Source organism: Ascaphus truei, chromosome 11, assembly GCF_040206685.1.
Source record: "Ascaphus truei isolate aAscTru1 chromosome 11, aAscTru1.hap1, whole genome shotgun sequence".
NCBI lineage: Eukaryota > Metazoa > Chordata > Amphibia > Anura > Ascaphidae > Ascaphus > Ascaphus truei.
In genome coordinates, this window is record NC_134493.1 from 52342919 (window position 1) to 52366789 (window position 23871).

Consider the following 23871-nt stretch of genomic DNA (forward strand, 5'->3'; position numbering starts at 1 on the left):
ACAGAGAGCATAGAAACACAGATAAAAAAATCAAGTCAGAAACACAGCCAGCAAAGATATCACACCAAGCACAACATATCCATCCCCCAACACGATCGCAGACAGCCTGTCCCAGCTGGAGAGAGAATACACACTACTCAAAGAACACGTGTCAAGTAAACAATCTCAAGAGATGAGTACTGACCAACTAAAAGAAGAAATTATTAAAATAAAAAAACGAAAACGTGGCTAATATACAAGATCTGCTAAGGGAAGAAATTAATACAATAAAAAATGACTACACGACGAAGATGCAAGCCCAACTAAGAGAAGAAATTAGTAACATAAAAAATGAAGCCATGGCAATTATGCAAGAACAAAAAAACTACTATTATTACCCTGCAACAAGACAATAAGCAGATCAGAGACAAACTGAGGAAACTCGAAGAGAAACATAAAATGATAGTATCAACCAATAAGACAGAAAACCCAGAGACTCGTATTGAAACACCAACGCAACAAAAAACCTCATTAACAATAGCTCCCCAAGAGAGTGACAACCAGCCCACAATCACTGAAAACCAGCAAAGACAGGAATCAGTAACACACAGCACAGAGCAAACCCCCAGCTCAGACATAGAAACAGCAAGAACAAAGACAGGAATCAGTAACACACAGCACAGCGCAAACCCCCAGCTCAGACATAGAAACAGCAAGAACAAAGACAGGAATCAGTAACACACAGCACAGAGCAAACCCCCAGCTCAGACATAGAAACAGCAAGAACAAAGAAAGGAATCAGTAACACACAGCACAGAGCAAACCCCCAGATCAGACAGACACAGCAAGAACAAAGACAGGAGACAGGAACACACAGCACAGAGCAAACCCCCAGCTCAGACATAGAAACAGCAAGAACAAAGACAGACTCAACGCCAACCACTGGCTCAACAATAAAACCTACTGTCCCCAAAACAATCCACAACAATGCACACCTGGAACGCAACAGGGAGTACAGCACAACAACTGGAACTGACACCAGGCACAACAACACTGACATAACAATACTCATTGACTCAAATGGAAGATACCTAAACAGTGAGCGACTATTCCCAGGCAAACACGTAACCACGATCCACTGCCCCACAACACAGAAAGCTCTGGATATCCTAAACAAACCAGACTTCAGAAACCCTGGATACATCATCATCCACACTGGTACCAATGACCTACCGACCCAGCAGAGGAATCTTGCCGAGAATCTGACACAAGTAGTGCAGAGAGCAACACAAAGATTCCCCACCACAAAGATAATTATGTCTACCATACTACCAAGAAGAGACATCCCAACTGATACCATCCAGATCATCAACACAGAGTTGGCAAAAACATGCACATCTCTCCCCCATGTACACCTGGCTAAACATGACTCCATCATACCACAACACCTGTATGACCACGTGCACCTCAACCAGCAAGGGATGCGCTACTTTGCAAAGACCCTGAAAGATGTCACCTTGGAGAGAACAGCCAAATACCCACTGCAGGACAGGACACTGCATCAGGGACCTAGACTACACAGATCTCACGAGACACAGGGATACCCACATAGACAGCAGCATTGGGACATCCACACAGCATCACAGAAAAGCATCAAAACAACAACCTCCAGAACCAGACTAACGGCTAGCAACGAACTAAAGGAAATCCGGGAACTGCTCACTACCATCTGCACCAGACTGATGTAAAAATGCATAATCCTACCAAAATCACTACCACAAACAAGCATACACCACTACATGCAGAGAAAGAGAAGTACAGAAATGACAAGAATGAACGTACCCACATTTATTGTATCAACAAAGACTAGTCAAAAAAAAAAAACACTTGCAAATTAGCTCACTGGAAGGCATAAGACAAGATATATAAGCTATACAAAATCCAAGATGGGATCTTTTAAAATTAGCAGCTGGAACATTCAGGGCCTGAATACGTCAGCATTTGGTTCTAAACCACAAGATCCAGACTTCAAAAACAAGTTGACGAGCATAGACATTTTTATTCTCCACGAAACATGGATCCAATCGGAGGAGATATCTCTCATACCTATGGGTTATAGTGTGCTCCTAGTCCCAGCCCAAAAACACAAAGGTGTAAAACGAGGCTGTCATTCAGGAGGAATCATTATATGGTACAAAGAGGAGCTTAACAGCCAAATAAACCCAATGAAGAGAGGAGATACCCACTTGTGGCTACAAATAAAAGGCTCCATGTTCACCCATCTATATGACACATACCTATGTGCAGCATACATCCCCCCCTCCGACTCCCCATACTACAATCCAGACATCTTCGAGACCCTGCAGACAGAGGCAATCCACTTTCAGACCCTGGGCAAAGTGCTGATATGTGGAGACCTGAACGCCAGAACAGGCAGAGAACAGGATTTCATATCTTCAGATGGAAATAAATACATCTTTGGAAATGACACTTGTCATAGCTCTGTGACACGTCAAAGAACCAGCTACGACAGTGCAACAAACAAAAATGGTAAAGAGCTCCTAAACCTGTGTCGCGGTCTGGGACTGTACATTATCAATGTACGGACAAGAGGAGACTCTTTGGGTAGATACACATATAGCTCCGTGCTGGGCAGCAGCGTAGTGGACTACGCAATAACCGACATAGACCCACAAGCCATCAGTGCTTTCATAGTTACACCAGCATCACCCCTATCAGACCACAATCAAACCCTGCTCTTTATTAAGAGACCAGACCAACCAAGCACAACACAAAAAACCCTCTCCAACCTTCATAGCCTGAAATCCACCTACAAATGGACAAAACAGAGCCTCGCGACATACACAGAAACAATCTACAGCTCAGAAGTTGGAAACCTACTCCAAAGCTTCCAGGACACAAACTACGAGCAGAACAAACACGGCGTAAACCTGGCAGTAAGAAACCTCAACAAAATATTCCATCCAATAGCAAAGACATCAAACCTGAAAAAAACTAGCCCTAACAGACCAACAACAAATGACAAAATCAAAGAAAAATGGTTTGATAAGGAATGCAACACCCTTAGAAAAAGCCTGCGAACAACATCAAACCAAAAACACAGAGACCCAAACAATACAGAACTACGAATGAGGTACCACCAACACCTAAAGCCCTACAGGCACACCCTAAGTAAGAAAAAATAAAACCACATTGCCAAAAAATTAGAAAGAATTGAAGAAGCATTAGATGAAAATACTTTCTGGCAAACCTGGAAACATCTGGATACAAAGAAGAATAACAGACACCTGGCCATTCAGAATGGCAACATCTGGAAAAACTACTTCGAGGACCTTTACCAAGAAATCCCAGAAGAAAACCTGACGCAAGAACAAAAACAAATCCTCTCCAAACAAACATCACTGGAGAACACTATAAAAGATAACCAAAACCCCCTGGACATACCAATCACAATCCAGGAAATAAAAGAAAAAATAAAACTAATAAAAACCAAGAAAGCCAGCGGACCAGATGGCATTCTACAAGAGATGCTGAAGTATAGCAATCCATCTATACAAGAAGCAATACTGAAAATGTTCAACCTGGTCCTCACTACTGGCTACTTCCCTGAACTGTGGAACGAAGGACTGATAACCCCTATTCACAAGAAAGGAGACAGGATGGACCCATCCAATTACAGAGGAATCTGTGTCAGCAGCACCCTGGGGAAACTGTTCAACAGCATCTTGAACAGCAGAATCCTCACCTTCCTGACAGAGCAGAGTGTACTGAGTAAGAGCCAGACAGGCTTCCTGTCAAACCACCGCACCACGGATCACATCTATACCTTACACAGCCTGATTAATAAGCACGTCCACAACACCAACAAGGGCAAAAGCTTTGCTTGCTTTGTGGACTTCAAAAAAGACTTCGACTCCATCTGGCATCCAAGCCTATTGCTACAAATACTAGAGAGCGGAATAGGGGGGAGAACATACAACACAATGAAAAGTATGTACTCTAAAAACAAATGCTGCGTGAAAGTTAATAACAAAAGGACAGACTTCTTCCATCAAGGCCGTGGAGTTAGACAGGGCTGCAGCCTGAGTCCCACACTTTTTAACATCTACATTAATGAGCTCGCAGCAGCCCTAGAATCCTCCTCAGCACCTGGGCTCAACTTGGCTGGAACTGAGATTAAGTCTCTACTATACGCAGACGACCTGCTCTTGCTGTCTCCAACAGAACAGGGCCTCCAACAGAAACTGGCAATACTAGAAAAATTCAGCCAGACCTGGGCACTCTCTGTGACCCTAGAAAAAAACAGAATAATGGTATTCCAGAAAAAATCTAAAACACATCCAACCATATCGCAATTCACACTGGACGACAATGCACTGGAACAGACAACGAGCTACACCTTGGTCTAACAATCAGCTCATCAGGGAAATTCAACCTGGCCATAAATACACTGAAGGAGAAGGCCCGCAGAGCATTTTATGCAATAAGGAAACAGATGTACCACCTCAAACCACCAATAAGAATCTGGGAGAAAATATTCAACAGCATCATCACACCCATCCTTCTGTATGGCAGCGAGGTGTGGGGCCCTGTAACATACCCAGACTCCACAAAATGGGATACCAGCCCAACAGAAATACTGCATCTGGAATTCTGCAAATACCTTCTCCAAGTACACAGGAGTACATCAAACAATGCATGCCGGGCTGAGCTGGGCCGCTTTCCTCTACTGCTCACGGTACAGAAGAGAGCACTGACATTCTGGGCTCACCTAAACACCAGCCACCCACAGTCTTACTGCTACAGTGCAATGCGAAGCCAGGACCTCCTCACTAAACCCTGTGCCATCAAACAACTTGTCCTCTCACTCCAAGGACAAAACCCCACACAGATTAACAACCTGCCGAAAAAAGAAATCAACTCAATCGCCAACGAAATGAAGAAGCAGTATGTGACAATGTGGGAAAATGATATCCAACGCTCAAAGAAGCTGGAGACCTACCACAGCCTACAGAGAGAATACACTCTGGCACCCTACCTACTGAAGGTAAAAGACCCAAAACAGAGACAGACCCTGAGCCAGTACAGAATAAGTGCCCACAGCCTAGAAATAGAAACAGGCAGGCACAGAAAGAACTGGAAGCCCCGGGAGATGAGACTGTGCCAAAGATGTGAGCTAGGAGAGGTAGAAGATGAAACTCACTTCCTGTTGCGTTGCACACAATACTCTGAAGTGAGGAGTGCCCACCTAGAGAAACTCACTGCTGTTATCCAGAACTTTAATAATACAGAAGAGAACCAAAAAATAGCGATCCTCCTGGGAGAAGATGAAACCACAGCAGAACTGGCCGCACACTATATCAGCACCTGCCACAAGCTGAGAGACGTCCACTAACCCCTACACCCCTGTACAAAACTGTTACCCATATACCGTGCAATCATTATACCCTACCCCCTAGTATTCGTGTAATTATTATCACCCACCCCCTATTATTCACGCTTTGGCAACACTGAAATGTTCTTTCGTCATGCCAATAAAGCTGATTTGATTTGATACCTGCACAGACACACACAGACAGTACAGAGTCAGACAAAGCACTGCTGAACTAACACACAGGGTGTGTGATACCAGCACTGCCACAAGCAGCTGTACTAGTCACACAAAGCAGGGTGTGTGATACCAGTACACACTATCGTTGTAATCCAGGGGGAGCATGGAGGGAAATAGAACAAAAAGACAAAAAAACAATCTAAGTGTAGACAGTTTTAAATTAGTGTAAAACTCTATGTCTTGTCTTGGCTCGTATGTTGTGCCTACTTACAAGATGTAAGTTGTATTCAAGCGGTTTTGACACACAATGGTCTCTGCTAAGGAGGTTTTTCTCCACTCTGTGATGCGGTCTCCAATTCTCAGCTCAGCAACCAAGTGTATGTGAAAAAAATGATACCATAGTGCAGACCAGTACAATAATAAAACTAGACTTTATAAGGTTTAAAAATGGACACTTACAATAAAAACATATAGTTTAAGCATTTTTCACAATCATTGTGATCAGGGAGAGAAGAGTGTGTTAACTTCAGGCTCACCCGCCTCCTCCGATGTGGCTTGGTGTATTTCGTCTCTCTCTGGGGCTGTATGTCTCCGGCGGTGGACTGCGTCTTTCCAGGCTGTATCCCCCCGTGGGCTATCAGAATCCCCTTCAGCTGTTATTCGCAGGTACTGCACTTGGAGCTGCCTCTCGGGTGGATAATCCTGCCTCTCTCTCCGCCGGTGCGTCTCTTCCGCTCTGTCCCGATTCGTCACTTCCGGGCGCGGCTAGGTGAGTTTCTGTATGGCAATCTCGCCTCTCTCCTCTCTCCTCTCAGAACGGCTCCCACTCTACGCGTTTCGCCAGAAAAGGGTGTGTGGCTTCCTCAGGAGTACACACACAGCGCTCACTCATATAGCTCACAGTTGTACTACAAGCACACAACCCAACACTTAATGATAGTACTTCGCCTTATGCTGACACACACAGCCTTACAGCAGTCACACACTGACACACACACAGCCTTACAGCAGTCACACACTGACACACACACAGCCTTACAGCAGCCACACACTGACACACACACAGCCTTACAGCAGTCACACAATGACACACACACAGCCTTGCAGCAGTCACACAATGACACACACACAGCCTTACAGCAGCCACACACTGACACACACACAGCCTTACAGCAGTCACACAATGACACACACACAGCCTTACACCAGTCACACAATGACACACACACAGCCTTACACCAGTCACACACACAGCCTTACACCAGTCACACAATGACACACACAATGACACACACACACTTCTTTACTCTGATTTCTTGTCACGAAACAGCCACGCCCACCAACACATAACCCCTCCCACATGGACACGCAGCCCCCGCCCAGAGAGGCATAGCTACAGTATTCCAGCGGTGCAGAAAGCCACGCCCACACCGGAATACAGCCACGCCCACAAGCAGAACTCCTCCCACATAATCACATTGCACAGGCTGCGACCAATGTATAACTCCGCCCACACCAGAATACAGCCACGCCCACGCATAGCTACAGTATTCCGACAGCTGCAGAGGGTCGGGGGGAAGTGCAGCACTTCTCTGTGTCCGTCACCAAGTAACCACAACGGTCGCTGAACTGCTCTCCTTTGTATCTTACAGGACAACATCACTTTACATGGAGCAGGCGATGCTCAGAAATGAGCACCAAGTACGTATGCTAACCGCCCATCCCGCCTCACTTCGCATCGCTGTTCAGACGGTCCTTTTAACACAGATTGCTAGCTCTGCTTCCGAAGAGGTTCTGCTGCAGTCTTTGTGCTGCCTCTGCATGTATAGAACATCTGAGCTGTGCGGGGTTTTAACAACATGTCACATCTGTGTAATTCCAGACAATATAAGAGAAATGCTGCACACCTCAAAAAGAAAAATAATGATACAGTTACCGGTGCTCCAGTGTTTGCACGAAAGCCTGCAATCAGTCCTGAACAGATGAACAAAGGAACATAGCGCACAACGGGTTTAGCAAATCAAACTCATTTATTGAGCCAACACGTGTTGGCTCAATAAATGAGTTTGATTTGCTAAACCCGTTGTGCCCTATGTTCCTTTGTACATCTGTGTAATTCCCCAGCGCTTCAGTACATTGGAGCTGCAATCTGTTAAGTGGTCCACGTTTTGTCTTTCAAAGAAAGCTGAGCCCCCGGCTGCAGCACCAAGAGAAGAAGCCTGTTGTCAAGGAGCAGCGAGTTGTGGCACCAGATCCTGCGCTGACTGCCCACGAGCCCCACTTGTGTGACCGCGGGGCGTGGGCCCAACAGGGTCCTGAACCCACCTGGGGGCAAATCCAGCGTCACCTTCTATTAACTGCCCCAGTGTAACGGAGTTAGCAGGGAGCTGCAGTGCTCAAACCAGCTTGGATGTATACTTGTCCTTAGCAGGATAACCCCTTTCTCTGTAAGAGGCCTGCAACATATTGTGGGGCACATGGCACCAAATTAAACAGATAGCAGTCATCTGTAGGGTAAAACTGCACGCCAAACCGGGGGAAGAGACCTGTCTCGTTTCTGAAGCTCTCCCCTGTAATTTCATCTTTAATGGTTCACTGTAGGTACAAGAAACGTGTATATTAAAACAAGGTGCTTACACTCCTTTTAAAAAAATAAAATAAAAAAAGAACTGGAGAAATAGAAGTATTTTTGAACGTTTTTACTGTGATCATCACTGTCCTGTACCTACATTTCTATTTGGCTGATTTTTACAGGCGGAGTGTGTGAATGAATCTTAGGAAACAATATTGACAGCTGCCACCTCATACTGGTTTAAAGAAGCAATCCATGCAATATCTTACACCACTTTTTTTTTTGTTTGTTTTTCTGCCCTGTAGTAAACGATTAATGCTTACCAAAAATAAATACGTTACATGCCATTTGTAATGAGTTTCAATATATTGGGCATCCTTTGCTTTCTATACCAGGTTTTAGCCCATTTCCTGAGCAGTGCAAGATCTTTGCAAACTTTCCTGGTTGGCAACAAATTATAACAATGGTCCCAGCAGTTTAAGCTGCAAGGTGTAACAATAGATAATGTTACCATGGTAATATAGGAATACATTGTAGCTGCTGCGTTACACTGACTGGCCACCTTTTAGGTTTCAATCAAAGCTTCATTTAGTGAACCCAGGGAAGCTGGATCTTTGCTGATTGATCATGGGAGTACTAATCAATCGGCAGCTTGGGTAATTGGTTTTGAATAAAGGTGATAAAAGGCTACTTTTTTATTTATTTTTTGTGTTGCATGGATTGCTTCTATTTGAAAATAGTTCACATAAATCTGACCAGTATTGACATTTTTCTCATGACACCAATTGCCTAGTTAACAGTTTTTTCATAAAAGAAAAATGATAGCCCATATTTACCAAGTAGTGCTATTCTACAGGGCCCTTTATATCCCACTTAAGTGAATGGGCTGTACGCTGTCTTTAAACACTGGATGACTCCTTAATTGACATTACAAGCTTTAATTTATTTAAAGGCGCCATCAGTACCACTCTTCACAAGTCTTTGCCTAACACAAACCACTGCTTTTTTAGTTCAGTTTGGTTCTGTGGCAATGCTCCCTTTGTGGGGGAGGAGTGAGAACCAGTGGTCGTCCCTGCTGACTCCGTTACCTTAAAGTTTCTCGCCCGGGTCTCAGCCCGGCTCTTAGGGAGGTTACATAGGCGTCTGTGATATTGCCTGCTCAGGATGCGGCACATTGTCAGGGTGCTGGTCCGTGCAGGCTAGGCGTGTATGCAGCATGGAAGGATGGCAAACTGGATCGCTATACAACAATATTTATTGCTCAACTGATCACATCGCAACAAATGGGGAAAAAAAAAAACACACGGTGGGCAACCTCCAACGCGTTTCATGCATCGCAGCGCTAAAGCGTTAGGTTGCCCTCTCTCACATTGGGTCCATACCTCTATACTTCCAGGGTCCCAGCTTGGGCTACCCTTACTCACTACATCTGGCGGATCGTCACCCCTGCACACTGTCCTGCGCACCTCACCTGTAACACTCTGGGGCTGTGGTAGCATGGGGGATCATTATCCACGTACTGTATAGTGGGATTCTTATCCAACTGAGACCTAGGGCTATGGTCGGGGTAGCCCCTAAGGAACATAGGCCTCCCCTTTAGGAGCCTGTTGTCTTCAATTCTATCGTGGCTATGGTCCTTACCCCAGTGGGGCACTTCCCTGACTACAAAACAACAGGGATATATTTATGTACATCATCTATCCCCTTACTGGGAACCTATTTCCACCTGAGGCTCCTCCACTTACACCTCTCAGGAACCTAGCCTCCTAGAAGCATTCCCCTTCTTTATATACCCTGCCATGATGTCACTAGGCAGAAAAAGGCAGGGCTGTGATTCCACCTAGTCACCCAGCACCATGCGATGGGAATGGGGTGTTACTCTGTGTAGGCCCACACAGTTAACCCCTTAAGGCCATAGTAATCCCAAAGGGGTTACACATATGTATGTAATTGGGATATGCTTCTATATTACGTCTATACGAGGTCAGGTGTGTAAGATCTATACATTGCATTGCAAAGTGTTGAAGGGGCCACTTTGGTTAACTGATTAACATGTGAGAAGTGTAAAAACTGGCAATATATTTTAATTTCCTCTCCCTAGCTCACTGAATCCCTTCCTAGTATAATATTATTTCTATGTACTATATTATATATACTATTTTTATGGGTTTCCTCCTCTGGGCAGTCCCTAGCTCCTAATTCTGACCCAGCCATTATATACACATAACGCAGCATGCAGAGGCTCAGTGAAGGTGGCGGTGAAGGTGTGCAAGTGTCTGATCGGGTCACACAGCTGATAAAAGGACAGCCGCCCAGCCTCATAGTCCAGGTATATTCCTAATCTCTGCAACGAAGACTCGGGATATAATATTTTTTGTTTTGAGTCATGTATCACTAAATAACTTTTATCAGACATGCGCAAACACCAGGACTTCTTATTATATCCGATCCAGGACTGATCTCCTTTCCTTTCTATACTGGGATAGGAAATCCCTACCATCCAGATCCCTGATTCACTGGTCTCCACTTCCCAATAATGTTGTCCTGAGGAAAAACTCCTGGTGCTTAAAACTTGAGACAACATAAATCTCTCTTGTGAATCTGGTCGTGTCTGGTTTGTTCCTGACCAAGAGGCCGTTTTCAAGTCATCCGATACAATTACATAATCACCAGCTGTATTCACATCCAGCAATATGTCTGAAGTTTCCACATAGAACCCTCTCTTTGCTTTTAGATCAGTCACAAAATCAGTTAATCTCTGTAAAGTCAGTGAGATCAGAACCTCATACAAATCCCCTACAGCATCGGCCTTTTTATAATCTCTTGTTTTGTCCTCATTATCTCCAGTATCAGTTTCTCCCTGCTCACAAAAGTCAGCATTGTCTGATTCACATTCTTGTAAAACAGATAATGGATCAGGGATGCTACAGAGCTCCTCAATGTGAAGCATCTCCCTGGACAGCTTGTCCCTCTTTATTTCCAGCTGCTGGATTAGATCAGAGACTTGGAGAGAAACCTGCTCTTCTTGCCTGGTGATCTCACTCAGGAGTTGCTTCTCTAGGACTTCCAGCTGTTCCCTGATGTCCCTAAACAGGGCAGTGACTTGGTCTGTTTCCCCAGGTGCCTTTTCTTGCGCTTCTCTCTTCTGTTCCTGCAGACTCTGGGCTCTCTTCACAGTCTCCTGTCTCACGGAGGTCAGTTTATCCAGAAGATTTCTTAGTTTCTCCTTCTTCTTCTCAGAGGCCTCATTCAGCAGCTCCACCTGGTGTCCCCTGTGCTCTCCGACCAGGCAGCAGGACACACAGACACAGACAGCATCCTCAGAGCAGTAATACTCTTGGAGCTTCTTGTGGATGGAGCATTTTCTGTTCTCTAATGAAGTGATTGGTTCAATTAAGACATGTTTCACTGATTTGTTGTGTTTCATTAGGTGCTTATCACACAGGGAGGTTTCACACTGGAGACAGGTTTTAGCAGCAGGTACAGAGGAGTCACAGTAAGTGCAGAAGATCACAGCCTCCTCCTGCTCTGGCTGAGTAGAAAGGAAACGCTCCACTATGTTACACAGCTTCAGGTTCCTCTGCAGTGCAGGACGCTCCTGAAACGCTGCTCTGCAGTCAGGACAGCTATAAACTCCAGATCCTTCCTGGGAATCCAACACCCTCCCAATACAGCCCTGGCAGAAGTTATGTCCACATGTCAGCATTATAGGCTGGGTATAAATGCTCAGGCAGATGGAGCAGTTAAGCTCCTCTCTCAGATCAGCAGACGCCATGCTTGAAAGAAACAAGAAATGAAACAAATCTCTTATTATTTAGCACACAGGGTATGTCAAGTTTGTCACACAGGCTTTAGGTACTTGACTGTTAACCCCGTTAGTTCCTGGCTGTAGTATGCAGTATATGTTTATTTAGAAGAATTATCAGCACCTCACCTATCTGTGCTCCCATGAGGTGTTGGGGTACATGTGATGGAGGTTAAGCACCTTGAGGATTTTGTAACCTTTTAAGTCAGCTAGGTGTTGTAAACCCAAAAAATAATTCTACGGTTCGTCGTGGTAAACACAGGGTTAAGCTTGCTGCGTCACTTTAGAATTACTCTTACAAATGCTAATTTAGACCCTGTAGTTAGCTGTGAAACCTCCCAGATAGATGTTAATATAATAGCATGTTCTTGTATAGCGCTGCTAGTTTTACGTAGCGCTTTACAGAGACATTTTGCAGGTGCAGGTCCCTGCCCCGTGGAGCTTACAATCTATGGTTTTGGTGCCTGAGGCACAGGGAGATAAAGTGACTTGCCCAAGGTCACAAGGAGCCAACACAGGGATTGAACCAGGTTTCCCAGCTTCAATCTCACTGCCAGTCAGTGTCTTTACTCACTGAGCCACTCCTTCTCCCTTTTCAATGTTCTTTTGAAAAGGCTATTAAAGTAACAAAGGTGGAGAAGGAGTAGTTAATGTGAGACCTTTTATTTGCGAAACAGATACTTGGTCAATTACAAGCTTTCTAACCTCACAGGGTTCTTCCTAAGGCCAGGTCCCCAGTGCAGCCGGCGGCGCGCGCCTCTCACCAGCCCCTTACCTGCTCCCTGGCTGTCCCCAGTCCCCCCTCGCTCCCAGGCTCACTGCGCACTGTGACGCGTCAGCCGGCAGGGGCTACAACCAGTTTGTGATCCCGAGCGGCGACGCGTCACGTGGTGGCAGGGAGCCAATCAGAGAGGCAGGGGAGCGAGGGGGGAGATCGAGAGTTGGGGGGAGAACTCTGCTAAGCTCCGTGTGTGTCACAGAAGCGTGTGTGTGCGTGTGTGTGTGTGGCATGTTTTTTTTAAAAGTTTGGCCGGCGTCGTGGCCCCGCCCCCTCGTCATGGCCGTGCCAACACAGCCCGTTTTGGCCACGCCCCCCCCACCTCAGAACGCCACCTGCAGACCGCAGATCGTGGTATAGCTCTCTGCACGCGCCGCCAGTTCGCAAGGCGGGCGTGCAGGCGCGTGCAGTGGGGCCTCACCCTAAGGCCAGGTCCCTGCTGCCTGCGGGAGAAAGGTGGCGATTAAGTAGCAATAAGCTGGGAGTGTATATTTTGTTGCACTCTTGTTCTCTCACTATATTCAATATGGCAGTGAGCACAAACTGGTGGGCGTGACCCGGGGGGGCGCGGTTTACAGAGGCCCCACGCGCTTCCCGGAGGCGCTTGCATTAAGTGTCGGGGGAGTTGCAGGGCCTCTGTAAACCTTTACTTACCGTGGCTCCACACGCGTCGCCATGGCAACGTGGCATCAGAGGTCATGTGACGTCACGTTTCTGTGGCAACGTGACATCATGACGCCAGAGCCGACGCCAGTGGGGGTTAGGGGGGGCCGGAGGTGAGGTGACCGCCAGCAGGGGGGGGGCGCAGGCAAAAAAAGTTTGCACCCCCCTGCATTATGGCACTGCTGGTTTTTAACCAGTTGTAACTGTCCTGTAGCTCACATTGTGCTCCTACATTTTAAATCCTTAGGCTGCGCTAATAGTGCCTTGCGACGCGACATCGCGCCGAAACAAATACATTGACTCCGTCGGAAGCGCTTATAGTAAGCGCGACGGCGACATGTCGCGACCAAAAATATCGAAGCCGGGAAAATGTGATTTTTTTAGAGACAGTCGCCACATGTGACTGTCTCTAAACCAATCAAATTGCGCGGCCCGCCCCTTTTAGGAGACGTCACTGGTCTTGTCGCTAAAAATCAAATGACAACTTTAGCCAGTGGCGACGCGTGACGTCATCAGTCGTGTCGCCAGCACTATAAGTTGGCCGTAGGCAGAGCGTACATCTCATGCATCCCATGGTGTGGGATATATCATTGGTTTGTTTCTGCGTTTCTCTTTCCAGTGGAAGAAATACAAAAGACGGTGTGAAATGGGCAGTGTAGGACCTGCCGGGATGGGATCACCGGGATGGGACGCAGGCGTAAAATGTTTTAGCCAAAGGATTGAACTAAATTAACCATTTTTCTGAAGAAAGAATATATAGAAAAAACATAGTACTGTACTAGATAATTTGTCATACAGTACACCGACACAGGGTATATAACCGGATGGCAGTATACACCGACACAGGGTATATAACCAGGCGGCACTATACACCGACACAGGGTATATAACCAGGCGGCACTATACACCGACACAGGGTATATAACCAGGCGGCACTATACACCGACGCAGGGTATATAACCAGGCGGCACTATACACCGACACAGGGTATATAACCGGATGGCAGTATACACCGACACAGGGTATATAACCACAGATGCACCGATGCACCGATGCAGGGTATATAACCAGGCGGCACTATACACCGACACAGGGTATATAACCAGGCGGCACTATACACAGACGCAGGGTATATAACCAGGCGGCACTATACACCGACGCAGGGTATATAACCAGGCGGCACTATACACCGACGCAGGGTATATAACCAGGCGGCACTATACACCGACGCAGGGTATATAACCAGGCGGCACTATACACCGACGCAGCGTATATAACCAGGCGGCACTATACACCGACGCAGCGTATATAACCAGGCGGCACTATACACCGACGCAGGGTATATAACCAGGCGGCACTATACACCGACGCAGGGTATATAACCAGGCGGCACTATACACCGACGCAGGGTATATAACCAGGCGGCACTATACACCGACGCAGGGTATATAACCAGGCGGCACTATACACCGACACAGGGTATATAACCAGGCGGCACTATACACCGACACAGGGTATATAACCAGGCGGCACTATACACCGACACAGGGTATATAACCAGGCGGCACTATACACCGACGCAGGGTATTTAACCAGACGGCACTATACACCGACGCAGGGTATATAACCAGGCGGCACTATACACCGACGCAGGGGATATAACCAGGCGGCACTATACACCGACGCAGGGTATATAACCAGGCGGCACTATACACAGACGCAGGGTATATAACCAGGCGGCATATAACCAGGCGGCACTATACACAGACGCAGGGTATATAACCAGGCGGCACTATACACCGACGCAGGGTATATAACCAGGCGGCACTATACACAGACGCAGGGTATATAACCAGGCGGCACTATACACAGACGCAGGGTATATAACCAGGCGGCACTATACACCGACGCAGGGTATATAACCAGGCGGCACTATACACCGACGCAGGGTATATAACCAGGCGGCACTATACACCGACGCAGGGTATATAACCAGGCGGCACTATGCACCGACGCAGGGTATATAACCAGGCGGCACTATGCACCGACGCAGGGTATATAACCAGGCGGCACTATGCACCGACGCAGGGTATATAACCAGGCGGCACTATACACAGACGCAGGGTATATAACCAGACGGCACTATACACCGACGCAGGGTATATAACCAGGCGGCACTATACACTTGCACAGAGGACGAGGGGTAGAGGGGGTAACATGAGGTGGGGTAACAGGGTGACTTGGGGGGGGGGAGAAAAGAGAGACAGGAAAGGGAGGGACAGCGGGTGGTCGGAGGGGGAAAGTCTTACCTTCTCCGTGCTCTTTCCCCTTCACTGCTGCAGCTGCGTAATCCTCCTCCTTTCAGGCCTCACGGGGAGCTGCCTCTGTCCCTAGCTAGTCATGTGAGGGGGGCAGGGCGAGTGCCACAGAGGAGGAGGAGGAGAAAGGGTGGGAAGGAAGCAATGGAGGCAGGAGTGTTTTGCTCAATGTCCATCCAAAACAGATCTGGTGGGAGAAAGGGGGGTGCTTGTTATCCCATGTCACCCATTGCCGCCCACGATTGGCTCTGCAAGATCCACCGGTACAAAAGGTTTTAGCGCTTTGCCTGTTATCAGATCTGATTTTGCAGGAGCAGATGATAATACGAGGGTTATGAGCAAGAGCAGACATCCAATATCTCTCCCCACCGATTTCAGATATAAACAGCAATGGGGGGGGGGGGGGGTGGTGGTGTGTGTGTGTGTGTGTGTGTGTGTATATATACCCAACCATCTCAAATAGCGCGTCTGAGATCAGATGCATTGTAAATTCTTCTGTATTTCATACCATTTTCTAATGACCAGAAAATTGCCGGGCATTCCCGATGTGATAAATGAGAATAAAAATCCGTGGCGTATATATTGGGTGCAGGTGGGACAATTCATGTTCACCAAAACCAGATCAGAATACAATACGGGTAAGAGGTAGTCCGCAGCCCTCCAGAGTAGAAAAAAAAATGGGAAAATGTGTGGCAATGCATTAAGGCAGGTTAACAAAAATCAACGACATTTAAGACCGCAAAGAGTCTTTTCCCTTTTTCCCTGGCGGTCTGAAACGCCGCTGTTGATTTTTTTTTGTACCCGCCTTGCGGCACCGATTAGGGTGTTTCTATTCTGCGGAGTGCTATGGACTACATCTTTCTTCATTGTTTGTGTGCGTGCTCTACACATAGAAATGCATAAACCCTTCCCCGACACCATATCTACTATAAGTTAGTGATGCTATACGTATAATTTAAACAGGAGATGCTGCGGCTGTGTGTGTATTGGATACAGAATAACAGCAAAACACATTATTTCCACACGCCAGCCATTCAGATTTGCATATACCAAACATACATCATCACACCAACCACTGCTGTAATTAAACTATATTAATAAATGAATGTATTTAAGGTATGCATAGACTAGGCTGCTGTTATGACATTTATGTACCATCTGTACATGAATAATAATGCATACACTACTCTTTATATAGATCTAAGCAGTCCTATATACAGGTTTCCATATACCAAAAACAATAGCTATGACATCATTTTTTCGATGCACTGTGATCAGTAGCCATCAACTAGTATAACTGTAGCAGTAAGGGTGAATGAGTGGGCAAAGCAGAGCAATAATTGCAGCTGGTTAGTCCTGCAGGTGTGAAGCAGATACATTAGAAGGTCTGTCGGTTACACGGATGTCACAGGAGACCAGAACTTTACACCGGGATCAAGGCACCAGACAGGACAAAGCGGTGCAATAAAGGAGTATTTATTCTGTACGGAGCTAGCAAGCCCAACACAAAATCAGGGGGAGCAACTACCGAGGTGCCAGGTGCCACTTCCAAGACTTATCCGGGGTTGGCTTGCACCCTTGTGGGGGTAGAGACCGTCCAGGCCTCTCTTGTGCGATTTACGGCTGAGCACTTTCGAATCTCCCGCTTAAAAGTCCTACTCTGTTAGTTTACCCAAGCTGGGGATTACCCAAACCAGCACAGGACCGCACCGCTGCTCACCCCGAAGTAGGGACGGTGGAGGGGGTGTGTGTGTGTGTTCATCGTTAGCTGGGGGAGGTAAGAGGTAGGGTCAGGGAAGGTGCATGTGTGCACGCCGGGGCTTTTACCTTATGCGGAGCGGCCTTTGGCCGCGTCGCATTGTCATGGCGAGGCCAGGAGGAGGGTCCCCACTGCCAGCATGCTGTCTTGGGCCCCGCCAAAGGTAAGGCAAGCCCTGATCACTGACTACTGTATGTACAAATGATTAAAAAAGAGAGAAGCTTTAAATCTATGGGAATGAGGGAACTCGTTCCTGCAGGGACAGCAGCCTGCATGTAAAGAGGCCCTCTTTAAGTGGCATGCCCTCTTTAAGTGGCATGCAGTGTTGAGTTGAACAGGGAAGATTATTGGACTTGTCTCTTATGGATCCTATAGGAGGTGTGCAGGTTTTTGTTTTTTTTAGAACAGGAGACATTAAGAGAAAACAAAATAGGCTTTTTATTAATTAACCACAACTTTGAGAACATAAACACCTTGTGATCAGCAACAACAGAGTTAAACAAAACAAACCAGACCTCGCTTCTATATTCCGCCATATTTCCGCTGCAGCTGGATACTATACAAGATACCCATTTGATCACTTTGAAACACTAGCCACCAGCTTTCCCATCTGGATCACTGCTTAAAGTAAGCACTTTAATCAAGTCGTCGAATCACACCAACAAGGGGGTTTTGCCTTTAATATTTACTCAAGACATGATTTCAATTGCCCCTTCCTAATCATTGCCTTAAGGTATTTTATTGGCTGCTCTCCCTGTCGTGTTTTTCGCCCGAGCACGATTGTATGTCTACACCTGTATGTTCTTTTATTATGTTCTTACGGTGTTTACCTTGATGTTCTTAGTCTGTAATAAACGTTAAGTTTTACCTATCCCGGGGTGTGCTCCGTGAGTGCAGTCTTCATTGGCGGTCCCAGGGATCTCTTTCCAGTGTTTCTCTAATCATGCTGATAATAATATATAAATATATATATTTATATATTATTAACAAGGTGGATCCAAGATGAGATCAAAAAGGGCCCTCAAAACATGCACTCGATGCTAGTAAGGTAGATGTGATTAGGACTGTATGACCGTGAGACAAATTGTCTCCATGGGGCTGGTATCAAAACCAAGGGTCGGCTACTATTAAAATAAAATAATAAAACTTTATTACGTCAAAAGAAAAAAAAAACACAGTGAAAGATGATTATTTGCAGTGATATTAAAATCCCCGTTATTGAGCGGCAGCGTGGTGGTAAGCTGGGATTGTCTGTATTTTATATACACACACACGTATACAATCTCAAACGTGTAAATAAGCGCTCGAGTGTATATGAGAACAAATATTATTCCTATAATTATCCAAACATCCAATTGCGGTGGACTATACGGATATTTTATCTTGTAGTGTACAGTACACATTGGTAGTAATAAGGTAGATAGCCAAAGAAGTACATCCTGTGGAATCACATGAAGCCTGTAATGTATAAGACCCAAAGAAGGATGTTTGCTATGCAACAAATACCAGCAGGTAAGTATTAATTCACGAGGACAGATATATGTAGATGTATCTACGTGTCCGTATGTATGGATGTCAGAGGCGTACTCCCTGCACACAATAGATAAAGACACATATGCTGGTAGCACAGAGTAAATAGCTCTCGAATGTGTGTAGATAAAACTACTAATCACATCTGTGATGTGTAAAACACGGGGTCCCCGTTTGTGGTATGAAACGTATATAGCCAGATAAAAATAGAAAGATCACGGTGGGCAATGAACATATAGGTATAAGGCCTCTCAGTAGAAGTAATGCCTTCCAGTAGCGTTATACTGCTGCTACAAATAGCGGTATCACATACGTCCAAGAGTAATGTAAATCACAAGTAGCGATAGGCAGGGGACATACGTATGTGGGTCCTACTAATGATAGTAATGCATTCTGGTAGCGTTACCTGCTTGCATCTATGAGGTATAAAAAAAAAACTGGCTATTGTTTCCTTTTGTCTCACTAGCTCACTGAATCAAATCCCTCCCAGTATATTCTTACTTCTATGGGTTTCCCCTGCTGGGCAGGGATCAGTAATCCTAGCTCCTGATTCTGACCCAGCCATTATTGTATACATAGAACGCAGCATGAAGAGGCTCAGTGAAGGTGGCGGTGAAGGTGTGTAAGTGTCTGATCGGGTCACACAGCTGATAAAAGGACAGCCGCCCAGCCTCATAGTCCAGGTATATGCCTACTCTCTGCAAGGGAGACTCGGGGTATATCCGTTTTCGTTTTGAACCATGTATCATTGAATTATTTGTATCATACATACACAAACACCAGGACTTCTTATTATATCCAAACCAGCACTGATCTTGTTTCCTGTCTATACTGGGATAGGACATCCCTAATCTCCAGTATCCGGATTCACTGGTCTCCACCTCCCAGTAATGTCGTCCTGAGGAAAAACTCCTGGTGCTTAAAACCTGAAAATACAGAAATCTCTCTGCTGTATCCGGTAGTAACTGGTCTGTTTCTGAGCAGGATGCCGTTTTCAGGTCATCTGATACAGATACATTATTTGCTGCTGTATTTTCATCCAATAATATGTCTGAAGCCTCCTGCACATAGAACTGTCTCTTTGCTTTTAGATCTGTAACAATATCAGCTAATCTGTGTAAGGTCAGTGAGATCAGAACCTCATCAAAATCACGTACAGAAGGAGCCTTTTTAAAATCGCTCTCTCTGTCCTCATGCTCTTCCACAAAATCAGTAAAGTCTAATTCATATCCTTCAGCGTCAGCTTCATTGCACGTCTGCTCAATGTGAAGCATCTCCCTGGACAGCTCGTCCCTCTTTATTTCCAGCTGCTGGATTAGATCAGAGACTCGGAGAGAAACCTGCTCTTCCTGCCTGGTGATCTCACTCAGGACTCGCTTCTCTAGGACTTCCAGCTGTTCCCTGATGTCCCTAAACAGGGCAGTGACTCGGTCTGTTACCCCGGCTGCTTTTTCTTGCACTTCTCTCCTGTGTTTCCGCAGACTCTGGACAATTTTCTTAATATCATCTCTCTGTGAGGTCAGTTCTTCCACATATTGTCTAAGATCCAAATTCTTCTTCTCCAAGAGCTCCTTCAGCAGCTCCACCTGGTGTCCCCTGTGCTCTCCGATAAGGAAGCAGGACACACAGACACAGGCAGCATCTTCATTGCAGTAATACTTCATCAACTTCTTGTGGATGGGACATTTTCTGGTCTCCACGGAATAGTTTGGTTCAACTAAGACGTGTTCCTCTGACTTACTGTGTTCCTTTAGGTGAATATCACACAGGGAGTCATCACACAGCAGACATGTTTTAGCAGCAGGTACAGAGGAGTCACAGTAAGTGCAGAAGATCACAAACCCATCCTCCTCCTCTGGCTCAGTAGAAAGGAAACGCTCCACTATGTTACACAGCTTCAGGTTCTTCTGCAGTGCAGGTCGAACATGAAAGGTTTTTCCGCATTCAGGACAGCTATAATCTTCATATTCCTCCTGGGTATCGAACTCACCCTGAATACAGCCCTGGCAGAAGTTATGTCCACAACTCAGCATTACAGGATGTGTATAAATGCCCAGGCAGATTGAGCAGTATCGGTCCTCCCTCTCATCAGCAAACTCCATCCTTGAATTCAGCAACAAGAAATGAAACAGTATTTCTTATTATTCAGTACACAGGGTGTGGCAAGTTTTTCACTCAGACTTTGGGTACTTGACTGTTACCCTAGTAAGTTCCTGGCTGCTATATTCAGTATGTGGAATACAATTCTTTATAATAATTATCAGCATCTCACCTATCTGTGCACACGAGGTGTTTGGGTTTGTTACTGTGCATGCAATGTCTTGTATATAATGTGTAACCCTGCTCACTTAATGTAACTGTATTTGTCACCATGTATTTGTCATCATAACTCTGTGCCCAGGACATACTTGTATGTATTGTATGTCTTTATTTAAATAGCGCCATAAATATGCATAGCGCTTCACAGTAGTAATACATGTTGGAATCATATAAATAACAAATAATATAAATAACAGGTCATGGGAATAAGTGCTTCAGACATAAGAGTAAAATTAAGGAAAAGGAGTCCCTGCTCCGAGGAGCTTACAATCTAATTGGTAGGTAGGAGAACGTATAGAGACAGTAAGAGGGAATTCTAGTAAGTGCGTCTGCAGGGGGCCAAGCTTTATGTATCATGTGTCCAGGATTATCCACAGTGTTATTCATATGCTTCTTTAAGCAAATGTGTCTTAAGGTGGGCCTTAAAGGTGGATAGAGAGGGTGCTAGTCGGGTATGGAGGGGAAGGGCATTCCAGAGGTGCGGGGCAGTCAGTGAGAAAGGTTTAAGGTAGGAGAGGGCTTTAGATACAAAGGGGGTAAAAAGAAGACATCCTTGAGAAGACCGCAAGAGTCGGGATGGTGCATAGCGAGAAATTAGGGCTGAGATGTAAGGAGGAGCAGAAGAGTGTAAAGCTTTAAAAGTGAGGAGGAGAATTGAGTGTGAAATGCGGGATTTGATCGGAAGCTAGGAGAGGGATTTCAGGAGGGGAGACGCGGAGACAGATTTAGGAAAGAGTAGAGTGATTCTGGCAGCAGCGTTTAGTATAGATTGTAGGGGAGACAGGTGAGAGGCAGGAAGGCCGGACAGCAGGAGGTTGCAGTAATCGAGACGGGAGAGAATGAGGGCGAGTCAGAGTTTTAGCAGACGAGTAGAAAAACGAGAGGTAACTCTCACGTATTACTTCCTGGTAACACATTTTATAAATAAAGTAAATAACGAGGTTTAGCATTTGGGGGGGGGGGGGGGGTTAAAGCTGCAGTTCATGCAATATCCTGCATGTGTTTTTTTTTTAATAAATCAGTTCTGTAGTAAGAAAAAATACTTTTAGCATTTTCGGTTTTAAAAAACAACAACTTTGAAAGACCAATTCTTGTATTCTATTTTAACAAGCATGCTTGTTCCTATAGCAACGATTTACATTCCCCATATTTAAAGATGTCGCCAAACTTTGCCGATCAAGATCGAGAACGAATTGACCGCCAGCTATGCAGTTTTTTAGGTAAGTAGAGATTGAATTCACATGAAACTATTGAAGTTAAAAAAAAATACAAAAACGGGAGCCTGAACTGCAGCTTTAAGTAATCTTTTAAGTTAGGTGTTTGTTGTAAACCTTAAAAACAATTATATCGTTCTTCCTGGCAAACACAGGGTTAATCTTGCCAGTCACTTAAGAATGGCCCTTACAAATGCTAATTTAGACCCTGTAGTGAGCTGCGAAACCTCCGAGATGTTCTATTGAAAAGGTTAATAAGGTAACATATGAGGAGAAGGTAATGCGAGACCTTTTATTGGTACAACAGATAACTTATAAGTTACAAGCTTCCTAACCGCACAGGGTTCTGCCTCAGGTCTGACAGAAGTAGCCACAAAGATAGGGTGACCAGATTTCCAAAAGTAGAAACATGACACAATAAAAATGTATTTCTAAAACAAATTACATCACTTAAAAACAAATATTATACTGGTATTTGTCCAATAGCGTCGCCATTTTATGCTGTTTTATTGATTTCTCTCTCCCCATCCACACACACTTGCCATACTTCCAGAGACACACAGACACACAGACACAACCTCCCCCAGTCTGTGTCCCTCCCACACAGGTAGCTTTAGCCTCAGGAAGGGGCCGGGCCCCTCAAACGTTACTGCAGCTCTTCCTATTAGTATGCAGAAAAATGTAGAACATGTTTGCAGTACTGCTTCTATGCCTCCATCCTTTTCCCAATGTATATCTCCCCCCTGGTCTGTGTGTCTCTCTCCCCAGTCAGTGTGTGTCTCTCTCCCCAGTCAGTGTGTGTCTCTCTCCCCAGTCAGTGTGTGTCTCTCTCCCCAGTCAGTGTGTGTCTCTCTCCCCAGTCAGTGTGTGTCTCTCTCCCCAGTCAGTGTGTGTCTCTCTCCCCAGTCAGTGTGTCTCTTTTTCTCCCCAGTCAGTGTCTCTCTCCCCAGTCAGTGTCTCTCTCCCCAGTCAGTGTGTCTGTTTCTCTCTCTCTGTTTCACCCCAGTGTGTGTGTCTCTCCCAGCATTGTGTCTGTCTCTCCAAAACTTACCAGTCACTGGAGCAGGAGGAGGAACAGTCCATCTTTGGTCCTGGTAGCTGACACCAGAAGTACTCACTGACTTCCAGGTCTTACCAAAAGGGCTCCTCTGCTGCTAACCCCGCCCCTCCGCTGCCAGACCAATCATCTCCTCTGCTGCTAACCCGGCCCCTCCGCTGCCAGACCAATCATCTCCTCTGCTGCTAACCCGGCCCCCACCCATCTCTGCTGCTAAGCCCGCCCCCACCCACCTCTGCTGCTAACCCCGCCCCCACCCACCTCTGCTGCTAACCCCGCCCACACCCTCCTCTGCTGCTAACCCC

The 23871-nt window shown here is 45.9% G+C and overlaps 1 protein-coding gene across 1 annotated transcript; it reads right to left on the bottom strand.

The window, feature by feature from the left end:
• Positions 1–7753: 7753 nt before the first annotated feature.
• LOC142463463 (E3 ubiquitin/ISG15 ligase TRIM25-like) lies at positions 7754–23647 on the bottom strand. Its single transcript, XM_075566270.1, is given in 3 exon segments — positions 7754–10404; positions 10407–11899; positions 23561–23647. Coding segments are annotated over 3 exon segments (1563 nt in total). The 5' UTR covers positions 23593–23647; the 3' UTR covers positions 7754–10366.
• Positions 23648–23871: the final 224 nt, after the last annotated feature.